The sequence below is a fragment of the Spinacia oleracea genome, chromosome 5 (genome assembly GCF_020520425.1).
Source record: "Spinacia oleracea cultivar Varoflay chromosome 5, BTI_SOV_V1, whole genome shotgun sequence".
In the NCBI taxonomy this organism is placed as follows: Eukaryota; Viridiplantae; Streptophyta; class Magnoliopsida; order Caryophyllales; family Amaranthaceae; genus Spinacia; species Spinacia oleracea.
The window spans coordinates 30,943,416-30,962,570 of record NC_079491.1 but is presented as its reverse complement, the minus strand read 5'-3'; the positions used below and the strand labels follow the sequence as shown (position 1 = coordinate 30,962,570).

The 19,155-nt window shown below is 35.5% G+C and overlaps 1 protein-coding gene across 1 annotated transcript; it reads right to left on the bottom strand.

The window, feature by feature from the left end:
* Positions 1 to 8,165: 8,165 nt before the first annotated feature.
* On the bottom strand, positions 8,166 to 14,070 carry LOC110800518 (succinate dehydrogenase subunit 6, mitochondrial). The gene is made up of 3 exons (XM_022005826.2): positions 13,787 to 14,070; positions 13,078 to 13,180; positions 8,166 to 8,515 (listed from the first exon to the last, which is right to left on the bottom strand). Exons 1-3 carry the CDS (start codon positions 13,976 to 13,978, stop codon positions 8,361 to 8,363), a joined length of 450 nt encoding a protein of 149 aa, XP_021861518.1. The 5' UTR covers positions 13,979 to 14,070; the 3' UTR covers positions 8,166 to 8,360.
* Positions 14,071 to 19,155: the final 5,085 nt, after the last annotated feature.

Sequence of the window (19,155 nt, the reverse complement as noted above, 5' to 3'; positions counted from 1 at the left end):
TGGAAGCACAATCTAGTAACTATTCAAGTAGTTCAGAAGACTGAGTATTTTATTCATGGTTTGGTTTCTTCAAAAAATGCCCGGTTTAGTTCCTTCTTCACTTCAATGTATGAGATGCATATTGTGGATTCTAGGAGGCATATTTGGAGGGAGCTCACTTTGTTAAGCCCTTTGATAACTAGGAATTGGCTAGTCATGGGTGATTTCAACTCTTACTCTCACTCTCTAATGATAGAGAAAATGAAAATCCAACAACTGATGTAGAAACTAGAGTTTTTGATTCTTGTGTCGATTCTTCTAATCTCGCATAACTGAAAATATGTGATCACTTTTATTCTTGGAGTAACAAGGGGAAGGGTGACTTGAGGATAAGTTCAAGAATTGATAGAGCATTTGGTAATGCTGACTGACATAATGCCTTTACTGATACCATTGTAGGCTATATGAATCCTGGTCTTTCTTATCATTCTCCCTTGGTGATGACTTGTAATACCCAGTTGGGAAGTGGAAGTAGGCCATTTAAGTTTTTCAACTACATGGGTGATCATCCTAACTTCTTATCAGTGGTGCAGAAGGGTTGGGATACAAACTATCATGGTAGTCTTATGTTTAGATTGTGGAATAAGCTAAAGGCAGTAAAACAAGGTTTGAAAGGCCTTCATCACCAAGATTTTTCCAAACTGGAAGAAAGAATAAAGCTGCTTAGGGAGGATTTGGTCAGGGTGCAGACACAATTGGCTTCCACTCCTTCTTGTCTTACCTTGCAACTCAGTGTGAAGGAACATAGTGGCAAGCTCAAGAAATTTCTTCACATTCAGGAGAGTGCCTTTAGGCAAAAGTCTAAAATTGTTGCAAGCTGGGGATTCCAATACCAAATTTTTCTTTAGTGCAATGAAAGAAAGGTATTCTAAGAATAGTATTAATGTCTTATATGATAATGCAGGGAAGAAACTGACAACTACAGAGGAGATTAAAGGGGAAGTTAGTTGTTTTTACAAGAATTTGATAGGCACTCCTTCCTCTTCCCTAACTAGCATAGATGTGAATATTATGAGAAGGGGGAAACAACTGTCTGCTGATGTCGTAGAGGCCTTGGTGCAACCTGTTCTTGATTCTGAAATATATTGCACTCAAAGGAATTGATATAAATAAAGCCCCTGGGCTTGATGGTTTTAATAACCTTTTCTTCATCAAAGCTTGGGAGATAGTAAAAGAAGATATTTATGAGGCAGTGAAGGACTTTTTCAGGACTGGGGTTATGTTAAAATAGATTAACAATACCTCAGTTACTCTCATCCCTAAAGTCCAAAATGCTACATGTGTCAAGGACTTTAGGCCTATTACTTGTTGTTCAGTAGTCTTATATCCAAGATTCTTACTTCCAGAATGCAGACAACTATTGGTGATGTTGTGAATTATGCTCAATCTAGGTTTATCCCTGGAAGAGTTATCTCTGATAACATTTTACTAGCCTGTGAACTGGTTAAATGTTACTCAAGGAAGCATGTTTCACATAGGTGCATGATTAAAGTATATCTAAAGAAAGCTTATGATTTTTTGGAGTGGCCTTTCTTGAAAGATTTGTAGGATCGGTGATGCAGTTTCTGCAGACAGTTTCCTATTCCATTTTAATTAATTGTTTTCCAACATCACGTATTCCTTCTAAGAAAGGTTTAAGGCAGGGTGATCCTATGTACATTATCTTTTTGCATTGGGAATGGAATATCTTTCTAAGTGTCTCTCTACTCTGGTTGGGAACCCTGATTTCTCTTACCTCCCAAGATGTAGAAGATGTACTGGACCTGACACATGATGTTTGTTGATGATTTGTTAATGTTTTCCAGAGCTGATGAGCTGACGAAGGTGCTGAGAAGGCTTTATTTTCTGCTTTCACAAAATTTCTGCAGCCTCGGGTTTGGAGGCTAAGCTTCACAAGAGTGAAGTCTATTTTGCTGGTGTTCCTTGTACTATGGCTGATCATCTTGTTTCTACTCTTGGGGTACCTAAAGGATCCTTTCCTTTTAGGTATCTTGGAGTTCCTCGTACTACAAGGAAGCTAAGCTTTAATGACGGCAAACCTCTTATTGAAATAACTGTGGGCAAGAATCAAGAGTTGGGAAGCTAAATTACTTTCATATGCCGGTAGAATGCAACTTGTTAAATCTGTTCTGTTTCACATTCAATTGTACTGGTGCCAGATCTTTGTGATGCTTAAGAAAGTCATGAAATAGATTTTGTAGGTGTTTCCTTTGGATAGGCTCTGACGCTGGCTCTAAAAAGGCTCCTATTTCATGGGATCACCTCTGCCTACCTAAGAGTTGTGGTTGGTGGAATTTGAAGGATCTTACTGTTTGGAACAAAACTGTTGTGCTTAAACATTGTTGGCCTTTGTCAATGAAGCATGATAAAATGTGGGTTAAATGGGTCCATACATATTACATACAACATATGGACTTATGGACTATGCATATTCCTAAAGGCTTAACTTGGTCACTTGAGAAAATTTGGCATTATAGAGATGTGTTTCCGCAAACTAATGGGAATGATAGTTTGTAGTTGCAGGCAAGTCTAGAATTTAGAAAATATACACGCATCTTCATTCCTATGGAGAACATGTTGAGTGGAAAAGGCTGATTTGTAATAGCAAAGCCAGCACAAAAATCACCTTTATTGGGTGGCTAGCAGTGTAGAATAGACTAGATACTAAAGACATGTTACTGAGTTGGAACCTGAGCATTGATGGCATCTGCGGTCTGTGTCAAATGCATGATGAGAACTTACCACACTTATTCTTCTCATGTATGTTTTCTGGTGAAGTGTGGAGCTCAGTTCTGCAACATTTAGGAGTTATTAGAAGCATCATGCCTTGGCATGAGGAGGTACACTGGGCTGTGAAGAAGAGCAGGAGTACCAAGAAGGAAAATTGTAGCTATAACATTGCATTTTTAGAAACAGTATATTGTATTTGGCTCCAAAGAAACTCCAAGTTGTTTTCGGATCATGTTGATCATGTTAGGGGAGTAGTTAATAGGATTCTGTTTAATATTGCATGTAGAAATCAGTAGCTTATGTAGGGTTTGTTGAGGTAGCTTCTCTTGTCTAGAACAAGGCTTAGATTTTGGCGTGTTTATGTTTTGGAGCTTGGTTGTAAAACTTTTTCACTTGGTAAATGAAATTTTAATTATTTGCCAAAAAAAAGTATTAGTATTACTACTGGTGTTCATAAATAGTTTTCAGGTAATTTTAAAGTACTAATATAAAATTTATTATACTTCGTAATAAGAAACGAGTATAGTAAAAAGGTGAAATGAAGAAATAGGTGTGAGTAATGTTTTTAGGAGGGAAAAACTTAGGGTAACAAGATTGGTAAATGTCGTAATTCTATGCAATCTATATTATGACAAAGTAGTAATTTTACATTAACTTTTCAAACCTCTAATCGCAAAATGCTCCTATGTTGAGTTTTTTTAGAATTAGTTTTTCACCTCAAAAATATCTTCCAAATCTCTCATAACTAAACACATACAATTAGTTTTTTCAAAAGTTCAATCCTAATTCACATTTTCCCCTTAAACTTCTCATAACCAAACACCCCAGTATCATAGTAGTCCAAAGCTCAAAAAAAAAATACACGGATATGATTTGATTTTAATCTCAGTAAGAAATTAAAAACTGAAATCTAATGCACAGGTAACCATCATATATTCAAAACCCAAACTTTTAAACCCTAAGTTTTCCACTGCTCCCGGAGGCTTAAGCTTCCACTCAACTTGGGTCGCCGGTGAGCGTGTTATTAGTTTGGATAGTTTTCTCGTCAGCGAAAGTAGTAAGGGTTTCAATCGTTTATAAGTTTTTATTTTTGGGTGGTCGGAGTTAAGGAGATCGATCTCCTCTGCAGATCTTTGCGGTGCCGGCGTTGGTAGTTCCTATTGTACATTAGTTTTTCGTTCTAGCTTGTGTTTGAGCATGAATTTTTCCTTGGGTCAAAATGGGAAGGAGCTTCTTCGATTTGGTCGCAACACCCTCATCGTATGATTCCAGAGCTTCCCCGATCGCCGTTGTTGATAATCTCATCGGTAAAGGTAAAGATCGGGTAAGGGTTTCTAATTTGGATTAGGAGGCTAATTTAAAGGGTTGTTAATTTCCAAAATTTTAATAACAAAGCTAACTAAATCGCCGCCGTCTTGTAGTGTCGGATCACGCCGATCTTGGCTGTAAAGGTAAATGTTTGGTTAGAGTTTCAGTTTTGGTATTAATTAGTAGTTTTCCGATAGATCTTGCTACTGTATTTGTTGTATTGTGGCCTAGTTTCATGGCTCTCTCTTTGATGTTTGCGTGGGGTTTAGGTTTGATGCTTAGTTCTTTGTTTTTCATGTTTTTGTGAGTTTGTTGTCTAGCTTAGTAGTGGATAGCTTGCAATTCCCTCTTGAATCAGTTGGTTCATATATTTTCTTGTGGAGGTTGTTTTCGTGTGTTATGATTGGTTGTCTAGTATGGGTGTGTCCGGGATTGAAGCTGGTTGAGGTAGTATTATTGGGTCCAGACTCTTGGGATAGAGTGTCGGAGGAAAGATGTGCCCTGCCATTCTCCAAATTATGGTGTTAGTGTATTGGAGAAGGTATTGTCCTAGTTGTTATAATAGTGGACTTAGGTGACCATTTAGGGGTATTGTGTGGAAGGATGTTGTTAATGGAGGTCTAACTTTAGGTCTTCGGTTACTGATCCTCTTAAGTGAAAGAGGGTGTGGGGGAAGGTCTGGCTTTCGCGGAGATTGGATGGGTTTTCCGATTTTGTTAATCGGGGGTCTTTGGGGTCTTTAATCATTAGGTCTCAGTTTAGGTTTGCAATGATGGTTTCTCTTATTGCATTCAAAATTTCAAATTTGAGCGCTGTTCCCCAGTTTCTTGGGTTTCATAGCATCCTACCGAGGTCTTATCGCTTCCCTTTTGAGGGGAGTTTCCGTGTCCCTTTTCTCCGTATCGTTACTTTCCTTTCTCGTGTAGTTATTTCCTTCATGCTCCATAGGTTACCGTGGGATCATCCATTGGTTTTCACTCAAGCTCCTCCGGCGAAAAAATGGAAAAGAAGGGAAATATATGTACTGCAGGGTTTGCCTCGCAAGGCTCAAAGCGATGCTGCCTGCTAAATTGGTCCAACATTTAAGTGGTTGCAAGAAGAATAGTTACTTATGGGATGTTTTTAATGTATGATGATAGAACATGTCATGTTTGTAACATTTGTTAGTTTAGGTTTTATAAGGGTCTTTAATGACCTAGTGGGAATAACGGTGTTGTAATTTAACTTTTTTCTTATACGGAGTACTTCCTCCGTATTTATTTAAGAGATATACTTGGTCGGGCACGGGTATTAAGAAAAGAAATTGAATGAAATAAAGAAATTGAATGAAATAAAGTAATAAAACAAGTAGGGTTGGGTAGATATTTTAATAGGTAAAACAAGTGGGGACCATGTCATTTTAGGGAATGGGGGGTGGGAAAAGGGTGTAGATATATTGGCCCTGTTTGGCAATTGGCTGTTGGCTGTTGGCTGTCGGCTGTTTTGACTGGCTGTTCAAGTTGGCTGCTTTTGTTGGCTGTTTGACTATGGATTGGTTATAAATATGTTTGGTAAAATCAGTTGTTAGCTGTTGGCTGTAGCTATGTAAAATGACATTTAATGTCTTTTATTCATTTTTCAATACATATTGTGTATTGTGTACGGAGTAAAACGTAATTACAAATAAATAAAATATAAATTAAAAATAAATTACTTTATGCAATAGTATTAATAAATTATTATTTTAATTAATAATTACAGAGTAATAATTAATAACTAATAACTAATAATAAATAATCAATAATTAATAATTAATAATTAATAATAATAATAATCAATAATTAATAATTAATAATAATTAAAGTAATAATAATTAAATTAATAATAATTATTAATTTTATTAATTGATCATTAATAATTAATGATTAATTATTAATTAATTATTCACTTTTAGTTATTAGTCATTAATTAATAATCCGTAATTATTAAATTTTAATTAGTAATTATTAATTATTAATTATTAATTATTAATTATTAATTATTAATTATTAATTATTAATTATTAATTATTAATTATTAATTATTAATTATTAATTATTAATTATTAATTATTAATTATTAATTATTAATTATTAATTATTAATTATTAATTATTAATTATTAATTATTAATTATTAATTATTAATTATTAATTATTAATTATTAATTATTAATTATTAATTATTAATTATTAATTATTAATTATTAATTATTAATTATTAATTATTAATTATTAATTATTAATTATTAATTATTAATTATTAATTATTAATTATTAATTATTAATTATTAATTATTTAGAAAAAACAAGGACAAAAAAGTAATTTAGATAGTGAAAAGCCAAAAGCCAACTCCAAAAAGCTAGTGTTACTAGCTTTTCATTTTTGGCGGAAAAGCTGGCTTTTCAGCAAGCTAAAAAGCCAGTTACCAAACATATTTTTTGGCTGTTTGACCTGATTAAAAAGCCAAAAGCCAAAAGCCAACCAAAAAGCCAACAAAAAGCCATTTGCCAAACAAGGCCATTATTTAATTAGATGGTGGGATTGATAAGTTACTAAAAATGGCAAGTATATCTCTTAAATAAATACGGACGAAAAAGGCAAGTGTATCCCTTAAATAAATACAGAGGGTGTATATATTACTCGAAAAACTATCAGATATTCAAACAGATTGTAAATGTTGTTCTTATTCCTCTTTTTCTTGGATTCTACTCTCTCTTCTTTTTTTTTTTCTTTTTTTTTTTTTCTGCCGACCAAATAACCTGAGAAGAATTAATAATATTCATGAAATAAGTTTGTCATGTCTCGTTATTTGCGCAAGGTCCCCATCTGTCTATTAACGATGTGTGTTAAGTGTTAAATCCATTATACACTACGTTACGCGCCACATTATCTTAAAATTACTAAGGAGAACAGGCAGTCAAATTTCTTACGAAGTATAAGTTAACTAGCATTTAAGCCCGTTTTAAGAACGGGCAATTAGTAGTTGTTAAACTGTCTTTTAAAATTCAATTTTTTTTGGAGGGTTAGCTTGAATTTGAGTAGGAATATATGATTTAAAAGAGGTGAGAAATTTGAAGGTTAAAAGAATATACTTCATAAAATTAAATTAAATGATGAAATTAATATTAAATGTTAAAGAAAGAGATGAATTGGAAAAGATTGAATAATGATACACGAATTAAAATGGTAAATAGATGTTGAATGGAGAATATGAAGTGGAAAAGGTGCTAGAGTCAAAATGATGAATTAAAAAAGGAATGCCACATGTCAAAAAATGATAGCATGAAAAAAGGAGATGCCACATGTCATCTATAGATTTATGGTTTTGCTTTTTATAGACTAGGTATAGATTCTGTGTTCTTTAATGAAGCTTAATTTGATTTCACAAAAAGGTTACGCCGTATTACCAGTCTAATCACACTTGTGTTAACTCTAACCAATACTTGTGGCGGTGTTACATATGTTTAACTTTTTCCACCTATTTGTTACTCTTTTAACCCCACGGTGAAACAGTAACAATTATTATCTCGTCATCAAACTTGAGTTCCACCTATTCCCAACTGCAATGAACCATCCGCATTCATGCTAAACAGTTTTGAAACAACAGCAAAAACACCCAATTATGTGAAAAAACAGAATCCATCATTTTCAAATTTCGGACATTAATCAATCATTTCTCTAGCTTTAGCGAATCTCCGAAAGCTTCGCTTAAGCGACTTCGTTACCTTTTGCTGCTCAAAAAGGTTTGAGGCAAGGGGACCCGATGTCTCCTTACTTATTTGCTATTGGTATGGAATACCTAACTAGACAGTTTCAGCAACTGAAACGAAATCCTAATTTCAATTTCCATCCTAAGTGTGAGAAATTAGGCATCACTCATCTTATGTTTGCAAGAGGTGATGAATGCTCTATCAAGCTTATGTTTTCAGCTTTTACCCATGTTGATTCTGAATCACATAAATTTAACACTACCACAAGTTCTAACATTCACCTGTGTTAAAAGCCTTCCACCAGAACAGTTGGACAACCATAACAACAGCAAATAATTATCAGAAAACTTATAGTAAATGTGTGGAACAAATCATACTCATTAATTTCCAAAACCTGACACATTGCACAAAATCAATTGCTCATGATGTGCGGAAATCAACAGGGGAGACATTGTGATCTAAAGTTGGAAAAAATATCGACTAAATTTTGCAACCATTTTATTGTAGACAGGAAAAGGTTTTAAAAATTGCATACCCCAATTTAAGTTATATTCTAAGACCTTCCCTCGGTTTTCTTTTCCCACCATTCCATAAACTTAGTCTGTGCAGCCATGGTGTCCAATTTGTAAAGTTGCAGTGAATGGTTACCAATTTCAGCTCCAAATGTCCATCCAAAAACAGCTCCAGCACCAAGAGCAAGTACAGCACCTGAATAAAGTAAAAATCAGTAAGTTGTGACTTTGATTCACATAAATTTAACACTACTCATCAGCTGCCTTGAGTTCATGACCTCTTTTAACAAAAAAATGAGTTCTTAAGGGGAAAATGGATGTATTAGGGGTTTAGGGTATTGATTAGATAATTATTGATAAGAGGTGTAAAGAATCATTCCTTTTGTTAAGGAGACAGCAAAAGGATATAAACCTTGTATAAGCTCATTTAAAAATACATTATTGCTCATAACATGGACTTGGTTAGAGTACGGGGCATTTGGTACGGGGTATTCAGGAACGGGAAAGATAAACATGGTTTATTCCCTTTGTTGTTGTTTGTAATACCATTTTAATCATATATCCTTTACCCTCTTCATTACCCCTAACTCTTCTACTCTGATTCCCCACACCTCCCATGGCATTCCATTCCTTTTCCTTAGCTACCAATGCACCACCACACCCACTGACCCCACACCCCCGATGGTTTTACATTCCCTTTCCTTAGCCACTAATGCACCAGCACACCCACCCCATACCCTCTATTGTATTTCTAATCCCTTTCCTTAGCCACCAATGCACCACCACACTCACCCTCAATACCCTACTAGCAGTGCCCACCAAACCTCGCCCATAGCAGTCACCTGCCCTACCAGTCTACCACGCCATCCTAACCAGAACCACCATCACCACAACCCTACCACCACCCCATAAAAATCAAACCACCACAAAAACACTCCTCACACCCACCCAAAACCACTTCCCAAATGCCCTTAAACCCTGCCAGTCACCTGAAATCACCCCACCCCACCGCCTCAAAAACCTACCCCATACAGTCGAAAACAACACCACCTCGTATATCCACCAACCACCATCCGGAAAATCCAAAAATTTCGAAAAAAATTTAAGAGTAAGAATGAACATACCTCTCTTATATATTGTTAATTGTGGTTTTAGATGTCAAATTCGACCATAAAAACACCAGATCTGGGGTTTCAATGGTCGAATTTGACCTTTAATGGTGGTGGTGAGACATAAAGAAAGAAGAGAGAGAAAAGAGCTTGGTGGCAGCATCATTGGAGAATGTGGTGGAGGCAACAACGTGGAGGGGTGACGGTGGAACATATGAGAAGAAATGTATGGTGGAGCAAAGGTAAGAGGAAGATGATATGAAAAGCCTAACTGCCACCAAACAACACATTATGTCAAAGGGCTTTTGCTTCCTTTCCCCTCCTTCCCTTTCTTGAATCTTGATTTCATTTCTCTTTCCAGTTCGAACAGAACCTCCCCCAAGGATATCCAGCTAATAGCTTGTTAGTCATCAAACACATAAAATGCTATTAAAAAGGTGAGTTTTCCCCCCTCTCGTCGGGCTTCACGTCCCCGCGCCAAACTTTACTTAGTTTTACTGTCAAAGGGCAATTTTTTCTATATACTAGGGAGTTAGGTATCAAACATATTAGTTGTCTGAAGTTTTTCCTAACATAAAAGCATAAAAAATTAGCAGCTTATCCTTCCTCTTTTACAGTGATAAAATGCCTTATTTTTTGTTGGGGAAGGGGGAGAGAGGGGTCGGAATAAGGTGGAGAACAGAAACCATTTTACAGACATTTCAACTCAGTCAGGACAATTCCAATACCCCGTTATATTCAGCAAAACCCATTAGACATTGGAATATTGCAGTCAAATAAGAGTTACATACCATCTTCTTAACTCAGCATAAGATGTAGGAACTCATTTAACTATATTTCTGTCAAATAAGTTTGCACCAAATCTGCAATTTCTCCATCCTCATAATCTCCCTAAGGGAAGCATGGCAAAGATAAGCCAATAAATCCAACATACCTGCTCCATAGTTTTGATTCATGGAGCAATGCCAGAACCCACAGCTCAAAAAGTTGGAGTCACAATACCCCACCCCACCCTACCCCAGGGAACATAAGTCCCACTCAGCACCCAAGGGATCAAAGCCACAAACAAATCATCTGTTAGTCTTAATACCAGCAGTTCACCAAGAGAAATCGCAGCACCAGTTTCGCTGGCAGAAGCTTGCGAAGTAACAAGTGGTTCATGAGTACCTGTTACTTCTCCGTTTTTTTAATAGTCGCAACATTAGGACTTTTTACACTATTCACATATTCTACTTTGAATATTGTTGGTGATATATACGTAAGATAAAATATAGTCATGTGTGATCTTGTTAGATTTCTCTCAATGTGTATTTTCAAAATATCAACTTAAAACTTTTTGCTAGGTAAAGGTATTAGTGATCAAAGTTGTGCATTGACATGTATGTAAGCGACCAACGTTGCGAGTAAAAACGAACGGAGGAAGTATTAAATTTCCATGGAGTTACTGCACTAGAAACTGGAGTCTCAAAGAACAGTTAAAAGAATCAAGCTAATACTGAGTAACTCCTTATGTAGTGTTCTCTTCACTTGAATTTCACTTATTTTATCTTATCTTATTAGGCCCGAACTTATTTTATTTTATCTTATTCTATCTTATTGACCCTTATCTTATCTTATTGACCCTTATCTTATCTGGTCTTATTGAAACTTATAGAACGACCTTATGTAATATTTACCTTACCTTATTTTATCTTATCTTATTGGTCCTGAACTTATCTTATCTTATTGACCCTGAACTTATCTTCTCTTATTGTCCCTGAACTTATCTTATCTTATCTGAACTTGCCCTTATCTTATCTTATCAAATCTGAAATGAGTGAAAATAAGGTAAAGAGAACATAGCCTTAGTTGATATCTCACTTTCCTTCAACTTGATTAAAGTATGAGTACAACTGAATTCTAGGAAGAATTTGCAAGAAAAGGAGAATTTCCAAAAACAACCAACATTGTTTCTTTATCTCCTCTGCAACCTAAAATGAAATTCAAACTAGTTTATTTTTCACTCTGCATAATTGCCGTTTTCTTCAGAACTTCTTTAAAGATCCCAGGCAGACCATCACTCACATTCATCGAGGGTCAGAGGACTGAAAATTCTTGCACAACGCATAGTCTAGCAAGTTTCCCTCACCTCCCTTAAAAACAAATCCATAAATCTTAGACCTCTCACCTTAATTGGGTAAACCGGTAAAGTACTAAGAGCATTATCAGTAATACGTAAAAGTTATACACTGAAGTCAATGACAAGAAAAAGTTCAAGCCATCATTGTGTCAAAATTTCTCTATCCCTCAATCTACCTGTGCAATGGACCGGGTCAGGGTCGGGTCAAAAATAAAATGGATCAGATTGGGTTGGGTCAAAAATAAAATGGAACGGGTTGGGTCGTGTTAAATCTTAAATGGGCCAAACCGGGTCTAGTCCCACTTATCATGACCCGCCCCACCCAGGCCCATTTAAATTCTGAAAATAAATACAAACACAACTCCCTTTTATTATCTTTCATCTTCAAAACAAAGACAAACACATATGTCAACAAAATAGAAACGAAATCACATTAATTGGTGAGTAATTAAATGTAATCAAAATACCCATGCTTGCTTATCCCACCGCTATCATTACACCCACCAATTTCCACTTTAATCCTTGAAAGAAATTTCTCTATTGAAATTCAAGTTAGTTTTGTCAATTTTCCCCTTTGATTTTGTGTAATGGAGAAAAGTCGGTTTTAATTTGATGACATATTCAATTGTTTTTGTGATTTAAATCGGGAAATTAGTAAAATTCACATAGAAAATCTTGCCATTTTTTCAGCGAAATAGTGAGTTGGAGTTATTATCCTCTCCTATTGAGGTTCGTTGTGCCGTGGACTTGAAGGTCGCCATTGATGAGAGAGAAGAGAGTTGTTGAGTTTGAGGGGCTTCCATATTTGAGGAGAGAGAAAATATAAGTGGGCAAGAAAAAAATATCATGTTTCTTAACGGGAAGAAGAGACAAAAGGTTGACCCTTGAAAAGCCCATCAGAGCCCGCCCCGACCCATTAATCTTAAAATTATGTTGACCCTTTAAGGGGCCCACCCCATTTATGTAGAGGGTCGGGCCTGACCTGTAGTATACTAGTATTAGGGTTGGGTTAGGTCTCCCACACACACGCTCCTTTCTCTTTACGTAAAAAAATGCCCTCTTGTTAAAGATCATCCCATCCACCACCTATCCAAGAAAGAGAATTGCAGTCAACTAAAGGATTTATCTGACTGATGAAATATCACTCACTACCAACATCAAGGAGGCTACATCGGAGATACTGGACACAACCTATCTTTCAAGCATGTCGCAATCGAATCGCACGATAATCATAGAAACCTTTGGCCTTGACATCAAGCATTCGGTTGAGAGCTGCCAGAAATATTTGACAAGCTAAATTGCTAATTCTCAATACTATATGTTCGAGATGTATCATTGACTGAAGTGCCGGATTTCAGGATAATCAGATAATGCAACGTTGTTATGCCAAAGCCACCCATATAACAAGAGTAAATTACATGACTGGAGCCAAAATATCAACTTCTATGAAATCTTACATACCAGGTATGAACCATCACACAAATATAAGCAACAAGCATAAGGGAAATACGCAAAGTAGTAAATAAATACCATGAGGACTCTTTGAGTACTTCCAACAAACGCCTGCGGTTGTGACTGCTCCAACAGCACTTCCAACAAGGCCATAGTTTACTGCTTCCCTAGCAGTTTTCAGCTGGCAAAAAAAAAGATCAAATAGATGAATCAAGTATTATCACAGCAATATGATACAAAACAGTACAAGTTTAATTACACCAAAACCCATAATGAAACTATTCAGAGAAAAACCTAGAATCCAACATTTAATTTAGGTCCATTTCTAAATGGCAATTAACACCAGAAACCTGTCAAATGTAAACCTCCACGACAATGATGGTCATACTGATTTATAATTTCATCTAAACAAATTGGTCTACGTTTCATAATTTGTTAATTGTTTACAACTTTACTGGCTGAAATTAACAACAAGAATAACAACCGTTGGCAGTTATACTCATACTACTACAGCCTTTAAACACCTGCAAACAACTCAACACAAAGCAAAATTCACAAACACTTGATCAACAGGAAACATAAAAATGACACCCAAAATACAAAATCAAATCGAAGAATTTCAGTAATCAATCAAATAACTGCTGAATTTTCTAAAGCCCCAATTAACACCAGACATAAATCAAACATACCCACATCAAATTAACAAAATAAAGTCATTGCAAATTGACCCAAAAACAACAAATTGAACAAAGCCCAGAAAATTGAAGAGGAGAAAAAAGAGAATTACAACAGGGCCATGAACAGGATCACTGGTGATGAAGGCCTGAACATCGGATTCAGACCAAGAGGGCAAAGGCTTATCGCGCTTGACGAATCTGTTGTAGTTGTCGAGAAACGCAAATCTGTCGCACAAAATGTCTTTGAAACCAGAAAAGTACGATGAAGTCGAGGACTCGCCAACTTTGGGAACTTCTGCCATTTTTCTTCTTCTTCACAAATCTTCCACTCTTTCTCTCTCTTCTTCAACGCACCCTTGGTCCTTGCTTACGATTAACCGCTCAAGCCGCCTAGACTACACCGAGGAAAACACCCCTTCTTTAGCGTTTTACAGTTTTACCCTCTCAATAATATTACTTCCTATTAATTTTAAGGCAAATTTGCCAAAAATGACCTTTTATAACCTATTTTTTGTCGAAAATGACCTTATGTCATTTTATTTGTTAAAACACACCTTAATTTAATTTTTTTTACGAAAGACAACCAAATGAAGTTTCCTACATTGATTGAGTTTTTTCCGGCCATTGACTTACACGTGAGCAGCACGTGTGGCTTCATTTTACATCTTAACTTGTGAAAACGAGCATGTTCAGTGGAAACGAAACAAATTCCCTTAAATGCGACACAATGTATCAAAATTGAGCACTACCAAAATAAACATCACTTTAACAATGCTTTTTGTTGAAAATGTAGCAAAATGAAGTCACACGTGCTTCTCAGGTGCAAGTCAATTGCTGGAAAAGCTCAATCAATGCCGGAAACTCCCCTTAGGTTGTGTTTCGCAAAAAAAAATTACATTAAAATGTGATTTCACAAAAAAATAATTATATAAGGCCATTTCTCGCAAAATTTGGGTTATAAAAGGTCATTTTTAGCAAACTTACCAATTTAATCAATTAAATCACTACTCCGTATAACTTTACGATTAACCAATTACCTGCTGGTTTTGTAGCGATTGGGGTTGAACTTGGTAGGGAAGAACTCGTGTTCGATTCCGCGCAACAACAATTGAGAGGGGACTGAAACCTATCCATCCAGAACTCGTCTCGAATCCGAATTAGCCCTAAGGGTGAACCAGATGGTAACGCCATAAAAAAATAACTTAACGATTAAGGGTGTGTTCACGATAACGTTTGAGGTAGCAGATAGCTTTTGACGTATTCCAAACGCTAATTGTAAAATTTACAAGTGTTTGTTGAGGTAGAGGTTAGCGGTTGGGTAGCTTTTGTCAAACGTTTAAAATAGTAGCGTTTGATAAATAAACAATATATATAGCTTTATTGTATTTAATGATCTCAACCACTACTTTTACCAAACACTCATACTACTTAAATTACCTGCTACTTTGACAGTTAACCACTATCCAGTACTATTGATCGCTACCCGCTACTCCACCAGCTACCCGCTACTCAGCCGTTAAATGCTACCCGCCACCGCTAGTTTTTTCAAACATGGCCTAAAAATGGTTTAGGGATCATTCGATATCACTGTCAGTTTTCAGTTTTGTGCTTTTTTTTTAATTTTGAAAGTCATACGATTTAGATTAAATCATAAACTCATACATAGGCATACATATATTAGTCATGTTGATTTTGAAAACTGACAACAAAAACTAAAAACTATTTTTGTGGTTTTGCTTCCTCTTTATTTTCTACTCCGTAATTGACACGATTATTTTATCACGTTTGTCAATTCAATATTTTAATCATTAATATCTTTAATTATCGGTGGGTAAAAATTATAAAAAATTTATCTATAAATCTATACAATAAGACGTACATAAAAAGACCTCCCACGACTACCCTTTGCTTAATTATAAATCACAATTGATAGTTAAAGTAGATTATATGAATAGTGTCAAAAGTCAAATTGTGTCATCTAAAGAAGAACAGAGGACGTAAAAACTGAAAACTGAAAACAACAAAGGATACCAAACAAACCCTATATTCTAAAACAATGTGTCTATTTCTTTTTCTTTTTTTTATGTAAAGTAGGGATTAAAATGAAAGAGATAGGAAAGAGGAACTACAAAGTCTAGGAAGGCGTGTATGTCAACTAGTTTTGTTGGTAAAGTATTGAGGGGTACGTGGTACCCAAGACCTGTGATCGAATCTCGTCTGCATCATTTGTCGCCTTGTCCTTTGTGGCTCTTTCTAAAAAAAAGGTCTAGGAAGACATTTTCATTTCCGGTAGCACTTTGCGATAAAACACTTTCTCTCTCTACGAAACCTCTCCCCTAAGAAACCCCCTTAATCACTGCCTCCAAGAAGCTCGTTGGTGGCTTGGCAACACTCACGTCGACTACCGACGAGCATTCACCTCTTATGATCTAATTAGGAGGGTCTTTATAATGGAGATGGAAGGAGTTGTTTATATTAGTAGACCACCTTTTATGTTTGAATAGAAATGGGCCTACTAGTTGGGCTAGTGTGTGCTTTGGGCTTGGGAGTGCTTGTGGTGGGCTATTAATATTACTATATATTAATAGTCAAGATTAGCACTTAGCACACCGTGAGATTTAATTAAGAGTATTAATTAATATTTAATTACGTTTTTTTGGTTAATCACGTAATTAGAGGTTAATCAACTTTCTCTTAATCTTATCTCTTTATTTTGAACAGTTACGTTGTTTCAAGTCAGTTTCTCTGGCTATTTATGTTACTAATTGTTCTCATTAATCTTTATCTTCTTCTCTCCCTCTCTATCTCAAAAACTGCTTTCACGTTCATATGAAGATTATTGCTTTGCTACAATCAATCTCAGTTTAGGGAAATCTTGGAAGTATCTTAGCGGGTAACCCATAGCAAGAAATAGTGGGGGCTAATATTACTTTAAGGACAATGATTATCACGGCCCAAATTCTTCATCCCATTAATTATTTCTAACATGTGATATCAATTTTGCATGTTTGATAAGGGATCTCCGTCACATCTGGTTGAGCAGCCTTGGTGTCCATCTCTGAAGCTTCCTCGAACGTCGTCGTGGATTATTTCTCCAATAAAGGTGAAGTTTGGAGTAAGGGTTTCTATTTCGGATTAGGGGTCCTAGTTAAATAGGTTGTTTGCTCTGTTTCTACTAGGATTTTCGAAAATCGTTAATACCGAGGTCCTCGTCACCGATGTCTCGTAGTGGCGGAATACGTCAATCTTCACAATAAATGTAAGATTAAGGTAGGGTATCTTGTTTGGTATTAAAACTTCGGCCGAAATTTGAAGGATTTTTCCATTTACGTGAGTGACGTGTATCCTTGCTTCCCTTGTTGTGCTTGGTTGAGTTATTTAGTTTTAATGTCAAGCTTTAATTTCTTGTTGTTGGGAGTTTTTTTTATCATGTTTTGGTGTTGGAGGATTCCTTGTTCGGGATTGTTTGTTCTTGGAGTCCCTTGTGTTTTTCCCAATTTTGGTTTGTTGTTGGATGTCTTATGTGGGTATGTTCAACTTTGAGGCAAGTAGGGGTTGTTCGATTGAGTTTAGGTGTGACTCTGGTTACAAAAGAGTAAATCAATCGTGTAAGTGGTTTGATTATAGAAGGGGGTTCTAGTGTCCACGATGTTGGGTTGTTCGGTTTAGGTTTACGATGAGAGGTGTTCTCATTGCATTCAAATTTTCTTAACCAAGACTGTTCCCCAATTTTTTAGGGTTCTTAATACGTTAACTATAGGTTGAGTTTCTCCTATTCTAAGGAAAGACTCCATGCACCTTTTCAATAAGGTATTCAGTCAGTGTCTGGGGTAAATTGTGAGCATTTCACCCTGCTTACAACATATGTTCAATCCATTAGTGGATGTTCTATCCTTCTGTGCCTCTCTTTGTCGTTCAAGTATCGCAGGTTTTCAAGGGCTTCATTTTAACTTCACACTTGCTTCGAGCCAAATGAAAATGGGAATGTGGAACATATACGTGGAGATGCTTTGGCGCGCAAAGTATTTTGCATTGTAGTGAGCAAGGAGACTTCAACAATCAAGGGCCGACATTCAAAGTGTTCACTACTAGTAAGGTTGTCAGGATCGGGATCCTACCTTGGATCGGTGAAGTGGGGTAGGATCTGATCGGTAGAATCAGATCGTAGGATCGTAAGATTATACTAAACCATAAAAATAATATTTATATTATTAAAATGAAATGTAAAATCATGTATTCAAGTAATCTTGATGCTTAATGATCATTTTTTTGCTCACATAAGATTAATACTTGTGTAGATTCAAGTGCAATTAATAAGATCTGCACAAGTTTGTTGAAATTAAGATTTTAGTTATGATCAACTTTAAATCTTAATTGATAAAATTATATGAATTTCCTTACTTTTTACTAAAAATGATACTTCTTTTTTTATAACTAATTTATTTATAGAAAAGTATGATATATATTTTTTTTTTTGTACTAAAAGTATGATATTTCTAATGATATGTGATTATGAACTATTTAGTAATAAAAAAATGATTTATTATCTTAAAATATTGTATGTTGGATCGAATCGTTGAATCGGATCGTAGGATCGTGTTAAGATCCTATCACTCAAAATTTTTATCAAGGTAGGATCGAAAGATTCTACACACATTAAGATCCTACCTAAGATCCAGATCGGTGACGTGTTTTAAAATCGTAGATTTGTAAGATCCGAATCGGGAGTATAACAACCCACTACCTTTTTCGGCTTTTAATGTTTTGTGTTTAATATATATATTAAGAGCTAGTAAAGCAACTTTTAGTAGAAGTTTGTTGTAATTTATAAACTTCATTAGTTATGTATGATTGCGGGGTGCTAAATGCAACCTAATTTTACTTGACGCAACCATTTTTACTTCCATTCTAAAAGAAACTCTAACGCTCACTTTTACTATTTTCTCTCGACCTTTTTTTTATATTACTTTAGTTTAAATAATTTTGAATTTTTTTAGTGTCACATGTATCTAGACCTGTCAAACGGGTCGGTCGGGTCGGGTTGTAAAAAAATATTTTCGGGTTGAATCGGGTCCGTCACTTTCGGGTTCGGGTTTACAAATGCTTGTTCAAGACCCAGAACTTTCGGGTTCGGATCGACCCAACGGGTTGAGAGATTTTAAAACGCGCATTATATTTTCATTAATTTGGGTGATAAATATACAAAATATAGGTACAGATTAACAAATTTTCCTACACAAGTGTATATTTAGTAAAATTCAACCATAAAATGGCGTATAATTCAAATTAAAATCATATTACACACAACAATAGTAAAAACGTGTTTATTATGCTTAAATTTTCTCATAATCTCATTTATTATTATAAATACAATGATTTTCAATCGGTCGGGTCCAAAACGGGTTCGGTCGGGTTTTGACCCATTACTTTTCGGGTTGCTCGGGTTCGGATAAAATCGAGTTACGGGTCATAAAATCTT

Excerpts from the sequence above, each read along its gene's own strand:
- LOC110800518 (XM_022005826.2), bottom strand. The coding sequence starts at position 13,978 with ATGGCAGAAGTTCCCAAAGTTGGCGAGTCCTCGACTTCATCGTACTTT. Across the intron at positions 13,181-13,786 it reads ATCCTGTTCATGGCCCTGTT|CTGAAAACTGCTAGGGAAGC; the intron begins GTAATTCTCTTT and ends TTTTTTTGCCAG. Across the intron at positions 8,516-13,077 it reads GTACTCAAAGAGTCCTCATG|GTGCTGTACTTGCTCTTGGT; the intron begins GTATTTATTTAC and ends TACTTTATTCAG.